Below are 22,662 nucleotides of genomic sequence, written 5' to 3' on the forward strand. Positions count from 1 at the left end.
AGCAAGGTGATTTGAGCTATGCAACCAGAAAATATACGAAGAAATCGACCGACTTCATTCTAGGAAACAGCGGTAAAGGTGCAGACATTGACAGGCGGTAGTTGTGGTTAGTGAGTTGCTGCGTGTATCGTAATCAAATTAAAACTTTACAGTACTTACGATAGACGCTTAGTTGTAAAGTTTTGTCGTTCTGTAATTTTGAAACATTAATTAAAATTAACCGCTAAATAAAGTTTCGTAATAATTTCTCGAATACCACTAAATTACGTGTCTTTTTTCATAAGATTCAAAGTTTAATTTGGTTAAAATTGACTATCTTCGGTACAAGCTTTATGATTCATATTGTAAAAACATTGTTTGTCTTAAATAGATTTTAAAATGCTAATCAAATAAACGTGAATCAAAAATAGATAAGATTTGATAATGAATGATTACTCCATGTTATAACATAGATTGGAGTGTAATGTTGTTTACATAGACCATGTTACCAACAGGTTTAGTTCATATTTATAACTTCATATCGACGTGGTCAGATTATAAATCAGTAATCTGATGTTTAAGGATATGTTTTATGTAGGATGTGTTTTGGATGAATCATTATTTTTTACTTTCAATTTGATTAATTTGTCAGAAACTTTTTCTACAAGATGGTATTTAAGTAATTGCTTAAAGCGGAGTGAGCCTATGTGTTACAAATAGTCAAGTTTAATCCAAACCTGTCATGAGGCATTGCTATCCAATAGTTGTTTTGCTTGTTGTCCTTTGTCTCAACATACAAACAACAGAATCCACCAGTGGTGAGTGTATTCAGTTTTTTTATATTATGAAGTCTTTATTGTAACTGTTATTTGTTAGGATTTTGTATTGACGTTAAACATTCATTGTTTAAAACAATACCTTGTATATCACATTACATTTGCTATAAATAAAACACTTCTTCAATAAAACAATGGTTAATATATATATATGTATATTATATATTGTTTTATCTGTCATGCTTTTATGGTGGTTTTCACTTTAACTAAAGCTTTTTATTTTTTTCCGCAGAATGTGATAACGTGGTTTGTCCAGAACAAGTGATATGCCAACCTCCTAAAACTAAACTTGTGTTGCCTTATCCTGGGAAGGAAAAATGCTGTGCTAAAGTTGTATGCAGTAAGTATCTCTTTTGTATTACACTGCAAGTCTGAACCCATGCATTTGTTATACAGAGTTCTTAATAAACATTACATTCATTCATTCATTCATTCATTTAAAAATCATTGAGAAAATTTGATAATTATATAAAAAAAAACAAAAAAATGGTGCAAAAACTTATATTTTTTACCTTGTCTGCAACCTAGTTAAATAGCCTAATTTGCATAGGTTTGTTAAAACCAATTAAAAAGGGTTTCAGCAAAAATTCTTTAGTTGTAATTACATTCAATAGTTTCCATGAAATAGAACTCTGACAATCCATACAAGTGTCATGTATTTGTTTTCCGCAAAGCATTGCATTGTTCATCCCTTTGTTTTCCTAGTATGTGCCTTGTTTTCATGGAAAATATGAGGAGTTCTGCTGTGATAAGGGTTTTGTAATTGAGGTCGTAACTTGTTAAATTTCTTGTTATATTCCATGCAGATGTTTCAGCGTGACTAATTCTATTATAATGCGTAGAGAAAGAATTTTGTTTCGAGAATTCTCACCTTTTTTGTTTTTTTTTAGCTTGCAAAGGAACAAATTCCGAACTGACTTCGTCAGGAAGTCGTGAAATCCAATACGGTAACTTGGAAAAACTGTATACTAACTGTACCTTGGTAAATGGAAATTTAGAGCTGACTGGTTTATTTCCATTTGGAAATATCACTACTATAGAATTTACAAAGGTAATCTATTTTTATTATACAATTTTTGAACGAAAAGTTACTCAGAGTTTAAAATAGAAAAATGTTAGTTGACGTCATTTAGTTCAAATGCTCCAGACTTTAAATTTTGAGATTCAATTATGTTTTGCCCTTTTTGTAAAATGTTTATGTTTATATAGTTGTGGCAAAAAGATATGCATTATTAATTAAATAAAATACTTTAAATAAATCTACATGCCGTTTTAAAATTTAGTATTCCTAAACTACTGGTTACCTAACTTTTGATCTATGACACAACTTTTGATCTTTATTTATTTAATAAAATTCAAGTGCCATTATACTGTAAGTAATAATCTATTTAAATAGTTCTGTGGTAAACTAAATATGTTCTCATGGTTATAACCCATGACTTCCCCTGTGCCTACATTTTAAGAACCATTGTCAATAATTGTCAAGACTATTGTACTGTTATCTATTTATTTATAATTGTGTTGGTGTGTAATATGTATATTAGGTATATATTTATTACTTTTACAGCATATTGAGCAAGTGACAGGCTACCTGTTGATATACCGCACAATAATGGATTCTATCAACCTCTCATCTCTACGTCTAATAAGAGGACTCACACAATATTATATTGGTGTTGACTGTAGAACAAACTTAACATTGGCAAGAGATCAACCAGGTTATTCAGTATATGCAAACCGAATAACTGGTGATCAAAATTACCTGAGAGAATTGTGGATGCCAAAACTGACAGGTCACTATATATGTGAAATAGTATAATTTCCGAAGTGTTTTAAATTTGCTCTTGCACTGAAGTCAGTTAAGTTATATTATAAGCTGTATTGGCTTGACCTTGATAGGCTGTAAAATATATATGTATTAACAATAAGCCATTCATCCTATACCGAGTTTTTTAAATGTGTCATTGGAATAAAGTCAGTGAAGTTATCCTTTCCACCGCTTAAGGGTATACACATAATATAAGATATTAATCTTACGTTTATTCCTGTACAAGGTGTCACTAGCTGTGCCTTTAAAACGTGACACCCAAGTTTATTATGACATGTTCGAATGTTTTCTTTCAAAACAAAACACTAAACCAGCCATTTAGCAATTAAGGTTCATCAAACCTAATTTTAGCTATGCTACATTAATGTCAGCATGATTTCAGAAAGCGTTTTATACTGATTATCTAAATTATTTAACATTGAATATCTAAATGGACAAATGGTAGTCTACTCTAGTCTTGTTCCTAATTTTTCAAATTTTATATGTGTATGGCCTGTATATAATTATATACATATGCTAAGTTACTTTTTCTTGTAGCCTATTCTTTACAAAAATAGCTTAGACTGTACACTATAGGCATGATTGTAAATGTAAAATCATATTAAAAATACCTTAACATTCTAAAATTGACCGTGTTACTCTACCGGTACCAGCATTATAAGAACTGGTTATTGTGGTTCATATATTTTTTTTATTTTTTTCCCTATTCAAAAAAATTGTTTAAAAAAACAGAAATATCTGCTGGGAATGTCTTTTTCACAAAATCAAGAATTTGCAACCTGGAGTCAATAAAATGGAGAGATGAAATTTTTAATGACGGAAGTCAAACCGTCGAAATTACAAATGATCCAGTTAGAGATAGATACTGTAAGTGAATAGGAAGCATTAATGACATCGGATATTAATATTTTATCATTAATAAGGTGACCCATGTCCAAGTGTCTGCAGAGATGATTCTGGCAGCACGCCTGTGAATCGGTGTTGGGGAAACTCCTCAGATCTGTGTCAGCTAAGTACGTCATAACTACTTCATTCTATACAGGCAGTTTTAATGAATTTCCATTGAGAAAAATTTCTTTACGGGGGTATATGGGCAATTTCTTTAATATATGCAATTAATTTTTCTCTTAGGCTAAGTTCTAGGAAGGTGAGAAGGAATTCGTACTCACAATAACAGATTTTTTTTAAAAACATTTACTTTTTATAATGGGGCAAATTGTTTATGGGGAATTAATCACTTTTTGCTATCAATAAAACTTGATTATCAGGAAATAAATATTTGGTTCATTTTGTGTGTAGGCTCTGAAAAGTCAAGTTTCGAAAAATTAGTTTTTACTAGAACCATTAATATGTTGAGTGGAAAACTAGAACTTAAATCTTATGTAAAACTTTTCTACAGTTACGAAATCAAAATGTCGTCGCCAGTGTGGGAATGACAGGTGTAATGCTGGAGGAGCTTGTTGTAATGGGAAGTGTGCTGGGGGATGTTATGATAACATGCCAGCAACTGGTAACAAGGATAAGTGGTGCCATGTAAGTCACTCCTGATAGCTTAAAATATACTTGTTCACTTGTGATGTTGTTGTGTGCAAGCTTAGATTTTGCTGATATTTGAGTGTACTGTTTTATTTAATAAGAAAAAAAACAGGGGTGTATGAAATAGGACACCTGTGGTATGACTTCTGTAATTGCCCTGTCATGCGCTTATAAATAGGTTGCATTTATTTATGCCCCCGTGTATTTCTTAACCGTAAGTTTACTTTAATAACATCACTAGTTCACATATACAAAATAGAATTTTGTGCAAATTTTAACCCCTTTCTAAAAAAATGAATAAAATGTTAACTTTAGTTGCTAATGTATTGAACATTTTAGGCTTGCAAAGATATGAATAACAACGGTACATGTGTTGAAGCTTGTCCACAAGGCACACAAATGAACCCCACATCCACAATAACTAAAACACCAAAAACTTATCAGTTCGCTCGATACTGTGTACCAAAGTGCCCATGTAAGTTATTGTATGTGAAGTTGTATGTGACTGTGGTTTAAATGGTTGTTTTTTCAGTCAATGTCCCTCAAACTACATCCTTCTGCCGCACCTATTGTCCTGAAGGGACTTTTGATTATAACAGCAACATTTGCGAGCCTTGTGAAAATGGAAAATGTGAACATGGTAAGTTAACTTTAAAAAAAAAAATTTTTTTCTAGCACAAAACTGTGTTTTATTAAAAAACATTGATTTTTCTGTCGAGTAGTGAGAGTTTGTTCACACACATGACATTTTTAATATATATATATATATATATACCAGAAAATTAGTCTTAAAACATACCTCAAGAGTGGCAATAATAACAGCAGAGTGTTATAATTGAGTTTGCAAATCAATTCACTCCCATGCCAAGTTATTACGCAGGTCACAGGTCATATGATTTAAATGTCAGGTCAGCCAGGTTATGAGTTATTGCTTCCAAATACAAACTTGTAAAACGTATATGTATTTGTTAATGTACAGATTCTGTATCTGGTATAAAGTTACCTAAAGTGGTGCTACCGTGTACATTGATGCAATCAGCCTTTAAATAAAACTAATAAATTGATAATACAAAAAAACGTTTTAAAACAAATTTGACAAGCAATTGTTTTAATATAAAAAGGGTTAGTTAGTTTTTTTTTTGGGGGGGGGGGGGGGGGCTGCCATGATACCCTAATGAATAAGTCCTCTGGCAACACATATATTTTAGAATTCAATGTGCTTTTTTACCATTTCCCTGTTATTACCAGTTTAATTGATATACTATCAGTGTAACACCAATTTACTTCTTTTTATGTGGAGTGGACCCTAACTATTTCCATATACTAGATCAAGCATGCCTATATTGCATATCCATGTTGGGCGCCTATGAATAAGTCACTACATTTATACTAACTACAACCTAAACCATAAAAATATTTTTCACAATGTTTACACTACAGTATGTTATGGCCTTGGTGTTGGTCATGGACCCCTGAAGGACGATAAAGAAATCAATTCAGAAAATATCAAATATTTCAATAAGAATTGCACAATTATTGAAGGTTCCCTAAGTTTTCAAGCCTCAACATTTAATGGGTATGTTCAATGTCTAAAAAATATCTGCCTGGTAATTTTATTATCATAGTGATGGCTTGTGTGAATGCCTGTATTATGTCAAATGTGTTCCTTTTGAGTACAACTACAAGTTTAAAGATATATATTAGGTAAAACAAATAATTTGTTTTTAATTTGGTTCTGATTTTGTTTAATGCATCTTCTATTTAAACTTTACAGTTGTAAATGTATATGACAGGTTTCCTTTAGTATAAGGTTCACAGTTATTTATAAGATTTTCTTTCAAATGTATTCTTTATTTAGATTTGATTTTAAAATATTTATGACTGCGAGATACTCTATGTTGCTCTAAGTTGGCACGGAAGTGTTACTATTTTAGGTGTGTCAAGTCTAATTGTTTAATTTTATCTTAACAGTCTTTATTTCGTTTAAGAACCAATCATCCATTAAACTACAAATAAACATCTGGTATTTGACAATAGAATTATGGCTGAATAAAATAATATTAATAATAATAAACCTTTTAATTTCCGTATGCATTAGGCAGATTTTAAATCGATTTTATATGTCACTCGCAAAAAGGAATTTCCTTACGGTTTTTAGAAACCATTCGGTTTTCCAATTACTCACAATTCCTTTGGTTGTATTTGTAAAGATATATTCTATAGAAGGATATTGTACCTGCATTTATTTCCTGTGTGGTGGTAATGTGGTGTTAGTACCCAGTAAAGAGGTTAACAACAACCTTGCCACCAATGCTTTTAATTATAGCACCATTTTGAAGGGCAAAGCTATTAACTACACTTAACCTGGATATATGTATGTAACTATGCTATCAATACATGTTTTAGCAAGCTTATAACAAAGTGTTTCTTAAAAAAACGATTTAAAAATAACGTATATTATTTTCTGAACATTACATTCTAAAGCTTTTAAAAATCATGTAAAGGACTAAAAGTTGAAATATTATTGAGAACTTGTTACAGAAAAATCGAAAAGACCTGTTGTGGGTATGTCACAATGAGCAATTATCACGCAACAAACTTATTTATTTGCTCAATTGTTTCGCTTTGACGTTAAACAGTTGCTGCTTAAAAAATGGCAGCGGAAACTTTTGTTTTGCCCGATTTTCTGTTCTTGCGTTTTAGTTCGTGCAGTTATGCAGATGTGTAGCAAAGTGAGCATGGTGTGAGACATTTTCAGCTTGCTGGAAATTGAGTCTTACTCGAAAGTTTCAGCGACAAACAACTCAGGAAGTTGTTGGTGCCTCACACAGTATGTCGCTTCAATATGGAAACTTTCACTTCCCATATATCTCGCAAGCTAAGGCTTGTTACATACACGTGTCAAGATTTTAATATGAAATATATAGTACTGTGGGGTAAGATAGGATACCTTTATAACATAATATCCAAATATCCTGATCACCTTTTAAACAATTAACAATGGTCTATGGGAGTCGTGAGGATACGGTTTCCAAATTCTTCGAATGTTCTTTGTTTACTACCAAGTGGAACGAGAAATAGAATGAGAAGGTATCTCATCTTCTCCAACCCTGCTATATGTAATGTCATTCTGTTGTAACAAAATTTGTTGCAATTGGAAATGGAAATTTTTATGGATTTTATTTAACTTGCTATAGATAATCGCAGGACTTTTATGTTTCAGCCTTTTGTTATAAACTGTGGCAACATTAAAAACATTGATTTGTATCGCAGCATTTTATGTTTCAGCCATTTATTTTAAGTCTTTGCTTGGAGAAAAAGAACTTATGCGTGGCCATGTTCGATTTCTCTCAAGAAATTATTGATTTTCTGCATTTCTGTTTCAGTTTATCCTATTCCATCATTCAACACACTTGTTTTATTTTACTGTAATTCAACTAGCATTGATTTGCTTTACATTTGTAAAAGTTGATTTTTAACACGCAGGGACTCGTATTGCAGCATCGGCAAACTGAACAACCTGGAAATGTTGTCCGTGTTTGAAAACGTCAAAGAAATAACCGGTTACTTGGCATTTGATGAATGGCGAATGCACGACTTGTGTTTATTTAAGTAAGCGCGGGAGTATAGAGAGAAGACCAACAATATACTATGATATAATAGTTTATATGTTTATGCAAAAGGAAATGCTTTACTGAAAACATCTGTACGTTAGCTATAATATCGTAGTGGTATGTACATTCTACAGTGTAAGGTTAAGATCTTTAATGTACATAAATCTGACATAGACCCATGTTTGCTTAAACCAAACAATTCGCTGCTATAAATGTGGAATATCGGCAATAAAACATATGTTATATGAATATAATTGACACTTTCGTTTTTTACAGAAATCTAAAAAAGATTCGTGGCAAAGAATTAAAATCTGAGTTGTACAGTTTGTATGTTTATACAAATGATAAAAGCTTAAGGGAGCTGTGCTTGAACTCATTGGAAAACATTTATGATGGTACGTATTAAGAATAAACTTTATATATACATATATATATATTAATTTACAATAAATATATATTTATCATATTTTATTCCAGTAACTTTCTACATTCTCAATATAGTACAATATAATATTTTAGACTATGGTATTATACAACTTAACCCTATTATAACTAACTGTTTTGGATTACCATATAGTTGGAACTCATTTGACACTGACAGTTTATAACCCACTTACTCAGCTGCTACTTTAAAGTTCTTTTACTACTGCCATATAAATGCATCTTATGCTGTGTATTGGACTTGAGTCAAGTATAAGTCAAGTCCTTTAGGTTTTAAAGCAAACATAAAGTCTTTGCAATTAATTTTGTTAATATAAACATATCATTTAGCTGGTTCACTGTTTTTTCCTGTTACTATGTTTTCTACTGTTTTCTGCCTTTTAACACCATGTTTTGGAGGGTATGCATGCATATTGTGTATACCTGCCTTTGCGTCTATAAATGTTTTGTAAAGGCTGTATTAGCATAACTTCTTTCTTTTATGTAATTTGTAATGGAACAACACATTAGGTGCAGTTGCCATTGTAAGAAATAGCCATCTCTGCTTTGTTATGTCTATTGACTGGTTTCGTATTAAACATACGACGCAAGGAGATGTCACTCGGGTGGATGCCATCCGATTTAATCGAGAATTAAGTTGTTGTAAGTTAAAAGTCATAACAACAACATACGTTTATCTCACACACTTGGCAATTTTATTTTATTCCTAAAATTTTAACTTTTGATTTCATACTATGTAGATGTGTAATACTTATGAATTATAATTTGTTTGTTATAACAAAGATAATTTATTAACATTAGTAATAATTGGTAATAACGTTCAGTTTGATGTAATTTGGTTTGTAAAAGCTGTGTTTTAATAAATCTCTAATATAAACAACCTAGAAAAATAACAATGTTTTGTAACAGTATAATTTGTAACAATTAATATCTATGTTTAAAAAACTTACACTGTGTTTTCGTAACCGGTTTCTGTATTTTCTTTTCTAACAAAAATTGGTTGAACCCACAAATAACATTGTGGGTTGCAGGTTCTTTTTTTATTAATTAACTCTTTAACTATAACTATACAGGAGGAGTATTTTTAAGCAATGAGGTGAAGCTGTGTTTTACTAACACTATAAATTGGCCGGGGCTTTTCAACCAGGGCCATAACTATGTAGCCAACAATAAACCACCAAGTTCTTGTGGTGAGATGCGAAAGGAACATTATTTCTGTTCGTTACTTTCCATGCATGCCATTTATTGGTTGTCTGTGATAAGTTATAACCCCACTTTACCCGCTGACATGACCGTAAGCCATTTCAAAGCCACATGAATATACAATGTCATTTTACAGTTGCAAATTACACACTGACAGACATACATAAACCACACATACCATGTTTGCTACAAACAACAAGCAACACATACAAACAAAAACTATTTGATTTTGTATATGTCCGCTGCACCAACGAATCATATGTTGTATTATTTATATTACTTTACATCCTATATCAAATTTTCAGTTGTTTATTTATTTTGCATGTTGTTGTTGTTATCAGGGGGTGTATTGGTGGTTAGGAATCCAAGATTGGGTCACACTGATACAATAACATGGGAAAATATATTCAGTGACTCTGGAAATCAAAATACAATGATTCTGCGTAATCAAAAGGAAGGTAACCAATTAAATGAGGGTGTATGTGTATACTACAGTGTGTAGTTGTTTGTAGACCAACATATGTGTAATAAGTCCTGCATTTGAGCATGCTTTACTTTTGTATTGTTTCTCATTTAATTTAGTTTCAAATTTATGTGCCTGTAATGCAAATATTTGTTCATTTTTATATGTAGTAGGGTAGGGGAAGATGGGACACCTTTTCATTCTATTTTCCCGTTACTTTTGGCAGTAAACAAAGAACATTCAAAGAAATATAAAACCGTATTCTGACGACTATCATAGACCATTGTTGATTGTTTAAAATACGATAAAGGTATTTGGATATTATGTGCTAAAGGTGTCCCTACTTCCCCACCTTATTATGTGAACATAACCCGTCAATAAAACATACTTTGTCGCACAGTACCTTGTCACACCATGTGCGATCAAAGCCAAGGATGTTGGGGCAGAGATGCAACAAATTGTGTTCGGTGTCAATATTACACTGATTATACGGATGCTAACGGACAACTCACCCCTGCATGGGTGACGGACCAAACAACAGGGTTGGCTGTTCCTGGTTATAACACAACAACATGTGTGGAGCAATGTAACCAAGAAAAAGGGTATATTATTTATGTGTTTTTTTTTTTGTTTTTTTATTCTTTATGGGTGAAGTCCTTGCCAAGGACCTGGGATTTAGGCCGGATTTGGCCCATTACCCTAACACTCGGAAAGCCCATTTAAGTCCTTCTTGCGAGCGGTGCCGCGACACCGCATCGTAGTCAGACGCGTGATATTGGCACCATTTTTTATCCTCGTGTGGTTACGAGTTACCACGTTTTTGAACTTTGTGTATAATTTTTATTTGATATTGTCTTGACAAGGACCCATACGCCGATCAGTTTTAGTACTGTGCCGAGCATCGAACCGGGAACACTTTGGTTTCGATGCAGGCGTCTGAACCACTGAGCCATGGCTCCGGACAAAAATTTGTGTGTTACGTAATCTATTCTCTGTGGGTGAGGTCTCGTGGGGCGGCCTGCCATGGGTCTTAGGATTTATGCCTGGATAGACCAATTACCACTTAATGTTTTAGGTATTACCAGTGTGTTTACATATCATTTATATTCCCAGGGTGTATGCCTCAAGTGATATGCGATGTCTTCCTTGTGATAGTGAATGCTTAAGCACTTGTAATGGACCAACTTCATATAACTGCACAAGGTATGTACTATGTATAGTATGCAATATAATTTGAACTGTATAAAAAATTTTCTGAATGTTGTACTTAACAGTGGTTGCCAAAACTTCAAGCTCAATTCTCAATGTGTGCCATCTTGTCCACTAAACTATTATATTGGATTGAACAAAACTTGTTCAGCATGTAGTCCCAACTGTGTTGGCGGGTATGTTGTTGTTTTTTTTATATATAATTTAGAGAACTGAAATCTCAATGTGGTATAGATCCATTGAAGTGTTTCATATGAGTAATAGTTGTATTTTATTTCATTTGGATGAGGCCTTACTGCAAGGCAAGCTAGGTAACAGAGGATTTAGCCCAGAGTTGCCCATTACTATATTTTATAACATATAATATTAATTATTATCTTTATTTGTCTCTACGATTACGGTAGCCAAGATTAAATATTTTGAACAAAAAGACAGGATATAGCCACAAAACAACAGTTGTTAGAACACATTTACATTTAAAAACATATTTATTTTAATTGAAAGAAAATAAGCGTGATCGCTACACCTAGCAGACAAACCAGCCATTTATGTTTAATTATTACATAAAAAAATAGTTACACACCATCACTATGTACATGTATAATAAAATGATTAAATACCATATTAATATATATATATATATAGATGTACTGGACCATTAGATATATATGGAGAAGGTGGTTGTTCATCATGTCATGTATCTATGGATGAAAAAACATCCGTATACACTGTAAGTATTAACATTTCTTGCTAGTAATAATTTATTTAGCTTTTTTTATTTGAAAAAAGTGTGTTGTGTTAATCAAGTAGGTTTTGTGTCTGTTGGTATTTTGTTACGATCTTATATTTTACAAGTTCTGCAGCAATTGTGTTCCACTCTGCATTTCCACAATGCCACTATCATGATCCATTGTATTATATCACAATATATCTGATTGACAAGCTCCTTTCTTTATCTGAGAATAATAACCTCAAGTAGCATGGATGATTGCACATGTACACTTTGTGTGAACACTCACGTTAATTTAAGCGAAAAGTTTGCCCTCTTTAGAACCCACTATGATTCCCACATAACAAGTTAAATTTATCAATTATATCTCCCAGCACCGTGGAGCTAAATGTCCTTTTTGCTTGAATGACCAATTGAGAGAAACTTGTGCACATGGATGTACTTCGTTTAACAATACAGGCAGATTGCAATGTTACTACCTACCAAAGTAAGTATTATTATCTAAACAATAAAGTAAAGGTAGCTATTACCTCTCAAACTACTGGCATTGGGTTTTAAACACAAAAAGATGTTTCTTTCAGTAACTGCCATTATACCAAACTAATAATCCGTGGTCATTATGTACATTGTACAGTAATGGACCAACTGTTGCCTAAATCCCCAGTCACTCAATGTGAACTGCTAAATGACGTCACCCCTATAGAATATAATGTCACTGGTATTTTCTTTTTTAACTAATAGTCTACCACATAAGTTTACCAGGTGTATAACTTTTATTATGTTTTAACAGTAATTCAATCTAATATTACTATGCATAAGTATATGACTGAAATCATAAACAATGTTTATTTAACTGACTGAAAATTGCTTATATTTTGTTTGTATAAGAAACTGCTGATGATGGTTATTGGCAATATTCAATTTTATTTTTGTTCTCTTCTAATTTAGTAGTATATGATTCCTTCATTGTTTTTATAACGAAATAGTAGAGTTCTGTGTATGACTCTCTATAAGAAAGTTGTTTCTTGTTAATATCCTGGTCTGGAAAACTGTTTTTAGGTGCTAACAGTATCTCATCTTACCCTACAGTACTATGTAAGTATGTAATAAATACATTTGTCATACAGACCCGACATCACAGTTTACATCATCATTGGAGTTATGGTCTTCATATTTATATTTATCGTAATTAGTTGGGTTTTCTATAAACATCGAAAAACCATCAAACGAATGAGACAAACTATTGGTGAAACTATGGTTGGCGAGGTAAGCAACTTGTGTGCGTTGGTGGGCATTTAGGGGTTTAATAGGCACAGTTTATTCCATATTTCCACAAAAATATGATTAATTTAGAAATGTGTTATGACTATTTTAAGTTTGTGCACAATATGTTTACTTACCTGATGAAAGCTGACAAAATGTTGATTTCAATAAAATATACATCCGTTTTTATGTCATAAGATTATTAATTGGAAATATTCACAACACTTAAATTTAAGTAGAAAATAAGCTACCAGAAAAACACAAAAAGAGTTACAATAGAGTAGATCTATAATTTTTGGAAGATTTTGTCGAGTTTTAGCAGAAGAGTGTTTATTATAATAAAAATGATGTCATTTTTATACATTGCTATTTTTGCTTGCCACAAAACAACTGATATAGTGGGCTGCGGAAAGATGGGACACCTTTTCATTCTATTTTCTCATTCAACTTAGTATTTAGTAGTAAACAAAGAACATTCAAAGAATTATGAAACCATATCCTCAAACGTCAGACCGATGGTAATTGTTTAAAACTTGTTCATGATACTTGGAAATAATGTGCTAAAGGTGTCCCGTCTTCCCCCATTCTACTTTATATTTTATTAAAACCAATGGTACAGGGTAATATCCACTAACAGTACATGTTAATATCCACGCACAGCGCATCCCACTTGAGCCTGAAGCCGTTCCTCTCACCCCAAGTGGTGCCGCACCTAACGTAGCTCAACTTAGAATTGTTAAAGAAAGCGAACTTGAGTTTCGAAAGATGTTGGGTTCTGGTGCATTTGGAACAGTGCAGAAAGCTATTTGGACTCCATTAAATATACAAGTATGTTAGCTATGCCATATTGAATGTATGTAATAATATTATTAATTCTAAAAGTAGGCTATATGTGTTTTTCTGAATAGGTTTATTGTTTAGGTCACTATGTCTGTCCATATTCTGAAATGTAACTAAACATTTTAAACTTTCGCTGTGCTAATGGACTAATTTTGTATAAAATGTTGTAATATTTATATTATTGTTTATATTACAAATCTGATTTATTTGCTACTGTTGCTAGAATGCAGAGTTCAGTTTTAAAACTGCTTATTAGTGGTAGCTGTTACATTTTTATTATGTTTTTTTTTGTTTAATTTACTGCACTAAAAAGACAACGACTCAATGCATAGCTAAAAAAATTACTATAAACCTTACATTTATTTTTACCATACGAAAAATGTCTAATGTTTTTTATTAATTTTAAAATATATAACATTACAGGGTGAAAAGGTAAAGATAGCAGTTGCTGTTAAAACTTTGAAAACATCAGAAGATTTGCTTCAATCTGCAAACAATGAGATAATGGATGTAAGTGATGTCATAATTCATATTATTATGTAATACAACAACTGACTCGTGGCATCCTAGCTTAATTCTTTTTCTCCAGATGAAAGAAAATTTCCTTTGTTATATTTCATAATTTGCACAAAACTGGTGAGGCCCATGTGGTAGCACCCTGAGTGTTGGGTAATGGGCCAATCCTGGCCTAAATCCTAGGACACATGGCGTGCCACACTTTGGGATCTCACCCACATAATAGATACATAGTTTGCATAAATATTGTTATTTTAATAAATACAATATCTATGTATAGTATATCTTTATGCATGTATTATAGTTGATGTATACTGAAGTGAGATTCTCTATGTGGCATGTTATGGGACTGAGACTTACTTTAGAATTGACCCATTATACCAAAAATCTTATTGTTTACACTGCCTGTGTACAAATTTGTATGGTAAAATATGGGCATTTTGTTCGTAGTATCGATGCCGATTAATTGGAGTTGTTGTCTTGTGTTATAGGAGGCTTACATGATGGCTTCCGTTGAATGTCCGTACCTGGTTCGTCTGCTTGGTATTTCAATGACTGAGCAAGTAGCTTTAATCACCCAACTTATGCCTCTTGGAAGTTTATTGGAATATGTAAGAAACCCAACCACACGAGACAGTATTCGCTCAAGACAAATATTATCGTGGTGTGTCCAAATAGCTAAGGTAAGAGACCAAATAAAATAAAAAAAATTGTAAAAAAAAAAAAATAAAATATTTTGTTAAAACATTTTTTTGGTATATTTAGTATTTTTAGGAAGAATTTTTTTAAATTGCAATTTCATGTTGATATTTAGCAAGATATAACATATGTAACATTGTAACTTGTATTCCGTGCATTGAATAGTTTAATACTCACCAGACATGTTATTACGTCACGGCACAAACCACGCTGTTTTACAAAAAGTGTTATGACTGTATATAACCTGGGAGTCGAAAAAATGATATTTCCTATAAATGAAAACTTGTTATTAAATTCCTGTGTATATTTAAGGTTTTAAAACGCTAAAATAATAAAATATTTCTTGCTGGAATGTTATATAAAGCTATGTTTTCTTATTCGGGGTTATTTATGTATACCTCAATCTATTATGACTGTTGTATCTCAATTGTGGGGACCTGATATAAAATACTATTTACCAAACATATAATTCATAATAGATACTACCAGTGTTTCTCAAACTTTTTTTATAGCGTTGGAATAATGAAAAATTTATTTAGGGAATGAAATATCTTGAAGAAAAACATCTCGTACATCGTGACCTCGCAGCTCGTAACGTGCTCGTAAAAACACCAAACCATGTCAAAATAACAGACTTCGGATTAGCGAAAATGCTTGACACAAAAGAGGAGATCTACCACGCAGAGGGTGGTAAGGTAGGTGTATGGTTCTTGAACTTTTGGTTCTTGAACTTTTGAGGTCACAGGTGTCAAAGGGGTAACCCAGAGTTTTTTGCTCTTGTAAAAGTAAAACACACCCACAAAGTTATATTTGTTTTTAAGAAAAGTATGTCTAACTATCCATGCTTGCATTAAATAAAGTTTGCCATCTATGGTGGCAAATTCCTGATGTGCTGTTTCAAATTTTTTTAAATATGTTGCATAGTACTTTGTTTTTGAATTATATCTATAAAAAACAACTTTTTGGTAAAAAAAATGTAATTAATTTCTAAATCACTGGCGCCACAGATCCAGCCAATGTTTTCAAATAAGTTGCAACAAAAGTCGAGTAAAAACTAAAACAAATATTCAGGGCCCTACAATTTTGAATTTTTTTTGGGGGGGGGCATATATTTATCTTATCAAGACAAATGGGTAAAAAGTATAACACTTTTTGCATAGCACCCCTTTTTTGCCTAAAACATGCCTCTTTAGAACTTGATGGACGTACTTTAACGTATTGAGAAATGACTAAACCTCCAAAAACAAAGAAATGGTCATTGTAACTGCAGTTTTAATGCAATAATTCACGAAACATATTTTTTTAAATAATAAAATACACCCTTTTACCCCTGCCCAAGTTCCTAGCTTGTGTAGAATACAACCTAACAATAAAGCCATTTAATTATTTTCAGCTTCCAATTAAATGGTTGGCCATTGAATGCATTACTGAACGTGAGTTTTCACATCTCTCCGATGTTTGGGCGTTTGGTGTTACGTGTTGGGAGTTATTGACGTTTGGAGCCAGACCTTACGAGGTAACTTATTATTTATAAATACTAAATACTTTTTGCAAAATTTTCTGCAATGTTTCTAATATTGATAAACATGAGTTTTCCGCAATACTGTGAAATTCATTTCCTAGAAATTATTGGTTTTGATTTTTTTAATAGAAAATAGCAATGTATAGAATATGCATTTTATTGACATATGCAAGGGTGTACAATGTAACCAGCCATACATAAAACAATCACCAAGAAAACTGCATTTAGTAGGGTGCGGTAAGATGGGACACATTTTCATTCTATTTTCTAGTCCCATCTGGTACTAAACAAAGAACACTCAAAGAATTATAAAAGCAGATCCACTCAAAGAATTATAAAAGCAGACTCCCATAAAACGTTGTTAATTGCTTAAATCACAGTCAGGATATTTGGGTATTGTGTGCTAAAAGTGTCCTTTCTTGCCCCACCCTACTATACATTTTAATTCTTAAGCTGACACAAGGTGTATGAAATTAAAGACCTATGGTAAAAATTTTGCCCCAATATTGATTATGTAAAATGATTATAATTTACACCACATTATCAACGCAGGGTGTACGAGCTGTTGATGTTTTATCGTTGTTAGAACGTGGTGACAGATTACCCCAACCTGCAACTTCTACAATTGATATCTACATGGTTCTCGTTAAATGTAAATATCACTTATATTGTTATTCTATGTGGGTGTTAAACTGCGGCGTGGCACGCCATAGGTTCTAGGGTTTAAGCCGGGATTTGGCTCATTAAACGTCATGATGATCATTGTTACATTATAAATATAGTTACATTATGTTATATACAGGTTGGATGGTGGACAGATTATGTCGACCATCGTTTTCAAATCTTGTTGATGAATTTAGCAAAATGGCCGCCGACCCCAGCAGATTCGTTGTAATAAAGGTAAATCCCAATTTTGTGAATTATGATATTTTATTTTTATATATAAACCTATATTTTCTGACTCAGGGTTGTTTATGTATAACTACTGTGTTACACTTTTTTTGTCTGCTGGTAATTAATTGCATTAATTTGCTTATCACCAAATTAAAACAACTTAAATTACAACATATAATAAAGCACAAAAGTAAAACATCAAACAAACACTTTTTTTCCAATTAAATGTAAATATGTTTTTAACTGTATGCGTGTTTTAACAACTGTTGTTTTGATGCTACATTCTGTCTTTTCATTTCGCTTTTTTTTAAATCCTCCCCACTATAATCGCGTACACAAAAAAAAAAAGTTTTTTAAACAAACATATTATAATCAATGAATGACCCTCCTTCCCCCCCCTCCAGCATGATGACACAGACAACATTATGAGTCCAACATCAGTGGATGATGCTTCATTCTTCCGACAATTGATGGAGGATGAGAAGACAGCTGAGGAAGACCTCATTGCTGATGAACCGGATGAATATCTTCTTAATCTTAATCATCCCGATAATTTAGTAAGTTATCATTCAATTTCACATTCAAAAGAAAAAAACACGTTTTTTTAGTTTTTTTAGTGTTTAAACTTTCATTTCTTTTTTTTTTAGTAACCAGCAGTTTAAAATCCATAACTTATTTTAGTGCAAAATTATTTATATCTCTACTTCTGCATTTAATTAAAATATTCCTTTGCAAATGCATTGGTTTTTTAATTCATATATTTCGACCTTCACTAAATCTTTGTATTTGGATTTAAATACTTTTTCAGTTTAACATTTTTCTCATTTATTTTGGCTTGCAAGATTTGTTAGAGATGTTTGAGTTTATGTTATGTTGTGGTAGTAGTTTGTTGTTACTGTTATGTTGTGGTAGTTATTTTATTGTTCATAAACATATTTACATATTGTAATATTCATATACACACACAACTGCCAAAGTTGTGACTAAACTCATTGGTTTTGTTTAAATAATTGTAAAATCGTGCATGCCTATTTCTAATAATTGATTCCACCTCAAAACACGCAGTGACAAGCGTGATACATAACACTTTCCCTGTCTACACATCTCATGTTACCATCCTTCCTCTACAAAGGAAATTATACAATCTGTTCAATCATTGAGATGTCTCCATTGCATTTTCCCACCACTACTTTTACCATGCAAGTCATGCAGCATCCTATTCTATATAATCCTATAGCTATGGATTTAGGCAAAAGCAAAAAAGCCTATCACCCAACCCATCCAACATACTGAGTTTGCATGCGTTTCATTTCATTTTCTTTTTATGATTTGATCAGCAGGTGAATGTTTACACACCGATGTCATCTGCCAATCATAATGATTCAGTGTCTAGTGTAAGTATTTCATACAAACCGCACCTTCTGCATGCAAACTAACTACTGCACCTTCTGCATGCAAACTAAAACATATTTAACTAAATAATATTAATTTGATCCAATATGCAATTCATATATGATTTATTCTGAGCATTCAAGAAAAAAGATAGTTTTGAGTTAAAATTTTTGCAAAATTTTACCATTTTGTTCAATATCGTTAAGGTCGCTTAGCAGGCCCGTTGCAGTACTTGAGTTGGCCAAATACCCTCCAAAATTGTCTTTAATACATGTTGCATTTATTAAGTTTATGTTAAAACAAATGCCTTTGTACTCAAGTTTTTATAAGTTAATTAATCGTAAAAAAACAGGTTGTTGTCAACTAAAAAATGCTTGATGTCAACTTTAAAACCTGATCATTTTTCCTCACTAATCAACTATTCCCAACTTTCTCATATTTGTTCCTTTTTTTCCCAGACCCCAAAATTTTTAAATTTTTTTCAGTAAAAAAATTCAGCCAAAAATTTTTTTGAATATTTTTAGACAAAAATTATTTGTTCCCCGCAGCCAAAATATGCAAACATCGCTCACGATCCTCCCCAACATCTGGATCAGGGAGCCCGGGATGCTCGGCTCTTCTCGAGGAACACTCCATCCTCGTTCCCCGAAAGTTCAACATCCTCCTCAACTGCTGGGATGCGAGCTGAGCCTCCCGTCACCCCACAAGCGGATCCGGACGATGTTTTCTCTGAAGTCGTCAACTCCGTGAAAACAGTTTCACCGCATCCAGCATCTGGTAAGTTGTCGTCTTTGTCTCATTGAGCAGAAATCTGCAAAACTGAATAAATATTTAACAAAAAAGCCGCAAAACGTTATTGAATTTCAAAACGTACAGTCGTTTTAAATAAATGATGAAATATGATTCAGTTACATTCTTCTATTTTAACTCTGATTAATTTTTTTTTTATATTACACCTGGCCCAGTAGAGGTGGTTTGGGACACCGCTGCTACAATTGTCAGAATATGTGTCCTTGGGCAAGTTGCTCCAACCCATCTCTCACTTATGGGTTGTCTAAATTGTCACATAAAAAAACAAGGAAAGAAAACATTAAATTTTTATATGTGGTAACTTGTAAGCAAACATGAGGTGTATGAAATAGATGTGAAACAACAATTAATGTTACTTCTACGCGAGGGTTACATTCTGAATAACACAAAACCATCTTCAAAGCGGCCGCAAACAGGAACAATATGTTAAATAACTTTGGGCATATTAGTGTAAAAAGGCTGCACCTGTCTGTCATCAAGTAATATTTTACTGTGTAGACCTCATATGTATCGTAGATATAAGGCTTATCAATTTTTTGACATTGGTGCCATAAGTTTTAAATCCAGGAGATAAATCTACCTAACCTGAGTAACCCTGCCCACCTGCCACCCCTTGAATGGTGCCTATCAATGTCTTGTCTGCCCTATCTTATCAGCTCCTAGTAATATGACATCACACAGCATTATTTCATCATTAACAGTTGAACAGCAAGCAACGAACAGAAAAGATTCCGAAGAAACACAAAGATACACTGAAGATCCAACAACAAAACGACCACTGTGTATGAAATTGTTACATTATATATAAATGTTAACTGGATTGTAGAATGGCGCTGTGGCTTAGTGGTTTAGGCGCTTGCATAGTAACCAAAGGGTACTTGGTTCAATGCTGGACTGAGATATTAATACTGATCGGTGATCGCATATGTGTCCTTGGGCAAGACATTTAATGTACAATGGCCTGACCCAGCAGTCACTAATTGATTGTCCAAAGGATTGGAGCAATTGCCATTATGTGTCTTGCCCAAAGATATTCTCATAATGGTAGCAGCAATGAGCCTTGAACCTGCAACCTGTAACTATTAAAGCAATTTTTAAGTCCAAGAACTGCTGTAGTTGATTTGTAATTTAAAGTTATGTCTTTTGACAAGATCAGTAGAATATAATGTAACCTTGCATTTCCTTTATTTCCTCAGTAGATGGAATGCAATCTCCCACCACTTTATACAAACCTAACCCAGGAGAAGTTGATGAAAATAACTATTTGCTTCCAACACCACTGAAAAAACAACCAGGTTTCTATATTTGCTTTATTTTTTGTTAATGGTGATAAAAACATGAAATCTATCTTTATACTTTTTTTATTTATTTTATTTAGTTTTGATTAAATACCAAATTCAAACATCTATAAACTTTGATTATTTTTTTTTTATATTGAATGAAATATATATTTCAATAAAATTGATTACTATTTTGTTCCTAGAAATATTTATTCCTTTGAAAAAAGTATGTTTTATTCTTATTTTTAGTAATATTTATTTCCTATCAAAATAAAGTTATGTTTTATTCTTAGTAATATTTATTTCTTATAAAAACAAAGTTATATTTTATTTTTATTTACTTTATTAATGATTGTTTTTTAAGCTATGATCACGTATGTATTGATTCTGCATTTTTTATTCTTTTGTTGCAACTGCATGTTCAATACTTTCAGATTACTTTGATCCCTCACATGTCCCTTCAGAACCCCAGCCATCACCTTTGTTATGTAATGAAACGTATGTTGAGGGTGATTCATTACCCGAATCCCGTCCTTACCCAGGTCAACTGGACAATGGGTACGCCCCTATCTGTGGAAGTCCGCAAGAACATCATGACTATGTGAACACTGATAGTGAGGCGAGGAACCCAATGTGGTTTTCGAACGAAGAATATATGGCAACTGACAGTGGGATAGGGGAGGACGTTCAGTCGTTACTTTCGCGCGGCAACACTGCAAATCGTGGGCAACGACGATCTAACCAATCACAATCCTCTGTTGATGACAGCGAACAAATATTCTTACAAAAAGACGCTGAGGTTCGGTACCGGCCGCAACAGAATCGAGATTCGTCTCCAGATTCGCAGAAACTTAATGAAACTTCGCTTAATAATCCCGAGTATATGTTCCTTAACCCTGGTAGTAGTGGCCACCCACAAACGTAGTGATTTTAAATTATTTTTATTAGATCATGTTTTTTGAATGTCATTTCGTGATCAAAATGAAAGAACGGCATCAGCAGTGATATGGGTTTTAATTAAGTCAGTGTTAATTCTTATTTTCTGATAGAAGTATAAGCATCACCCGCTATGTCTTCACATATGTTGTATATATGCTTGTGGTTTTACTAATTATCCCAAGGCTTAGTTTTATTCCTTTATCTTTTTCACGTTGGATAAATGTTGTGCCATCAGCAATCAGAAGTTACTTGATTCGAATTCCAAATGTTTCGTGCCAAGTCAAACGCCACTGTTACTTCTTATTGTGATTTTTCCTACAAAACTTCTCATTCTATCATGGCACTTAACAACAAACACATTTTCTTTGGAGATATTTATGGTACAAAGTTATCAATAGTACAAGTTTCCAAGCTGCCATATATACACGTTTACTTTTTTAACATGTATAGTACAGTGAGCATGATTTTGAAATATGCCAAGACAAATTGGATAATTTAAAGGTAAGTTTTCACTCAACTTACCTAAAAATGTAAATGCAGTTTTTTTTTACAGGTGTATATTGTAATACTGAAAGTATGGTGTACATATTATTATATGTTTGTTTATTTCAGTCCAGCCATGCATTACTTGCTGTGTGTCACAGCGCAAATAAAACAGCACGATATTT

The 22,662-nt window shown here is 32.6% G+C and overlaps 1 protein-coding gene across 11 annotated transcripts; it reads left to right on the plus strand.

Moving 5' to 3' along the window:
• The first annotated feature begins 80 nt into the window (after positions 1-80).
• On the plus strand, positions 81-22,662 carry LOC149730906 (receptor tyrosine-protein kinase erbB-2-like). 11 transcript variants are annotated; one of them, XM_089885256.1, is made up of 34 exons: positions 81-797; positions 1,048-1,155; positions 1,706-1,866; positions 2,383-2,608; positions 3,376-3,510; positions 3,567-3,656; positions 4,043-4,176; positions 4,519-4,654; positions 4,712-4,819; positions 5,620-5,755; positions 6,721-6,744; positions 7,666-7,791; positions 8,070-8,188; positions 9,308-9,424; positions 9,779-9,895; positions 10,301-10,502; positions 11,014-11,103; positions 11,175-11,285; positions 11,755-11,839; positions 12,214-12,326; positions 12,967-13,105; positions 13,763-13,930; positions 14,366-14,452; positions 14,950-15,141; positions 15,697-15,852; positions 16,551-16,673; positions 17,232-17,331; positions 17,482-17,579; positions 17,978-18,130; positions 18,911-18,967; positions 19,514-19,742; positions 20,477-20,557; positions 20,975-21,070; positions 21,598-22,662. In XM_089885256.1, exons 1-34 carry the CDS (start codon positions 722-724, stop codon positions 21,978-21,980), a joined length of 4,476 nt encoding a protein of 1,491 aa, XP_089741382.1. In that variant the 5' UTR covers positions 81-721; the 3' UTR covers positions 21,981-22,662. The 11 variants fall into 11 exon arrangements, with proteins under 11 accessions (XP_089741382.1, XP_089741381.1, XP_089741378.1 ...); XM_089885255.1 differs by having other exon boundaries at positions 82-797; positions 20,972-21,070; XM_089885252.1 differs by having other exon boundaries at positions 82-797; positions 21,490-22,662.

The sequence above is a fragment of the Ciona robusta genome, chromosome 9, assembly GCF_009617815.1.
Source record: "Ciona robusta chromosome 9, ASM961781v2".
NCBI lineage: Eukaryota > Metazoa > Chordata > Ascidiacea > Phlebobranchia > Cionidae > Ciona > Ciona robusta.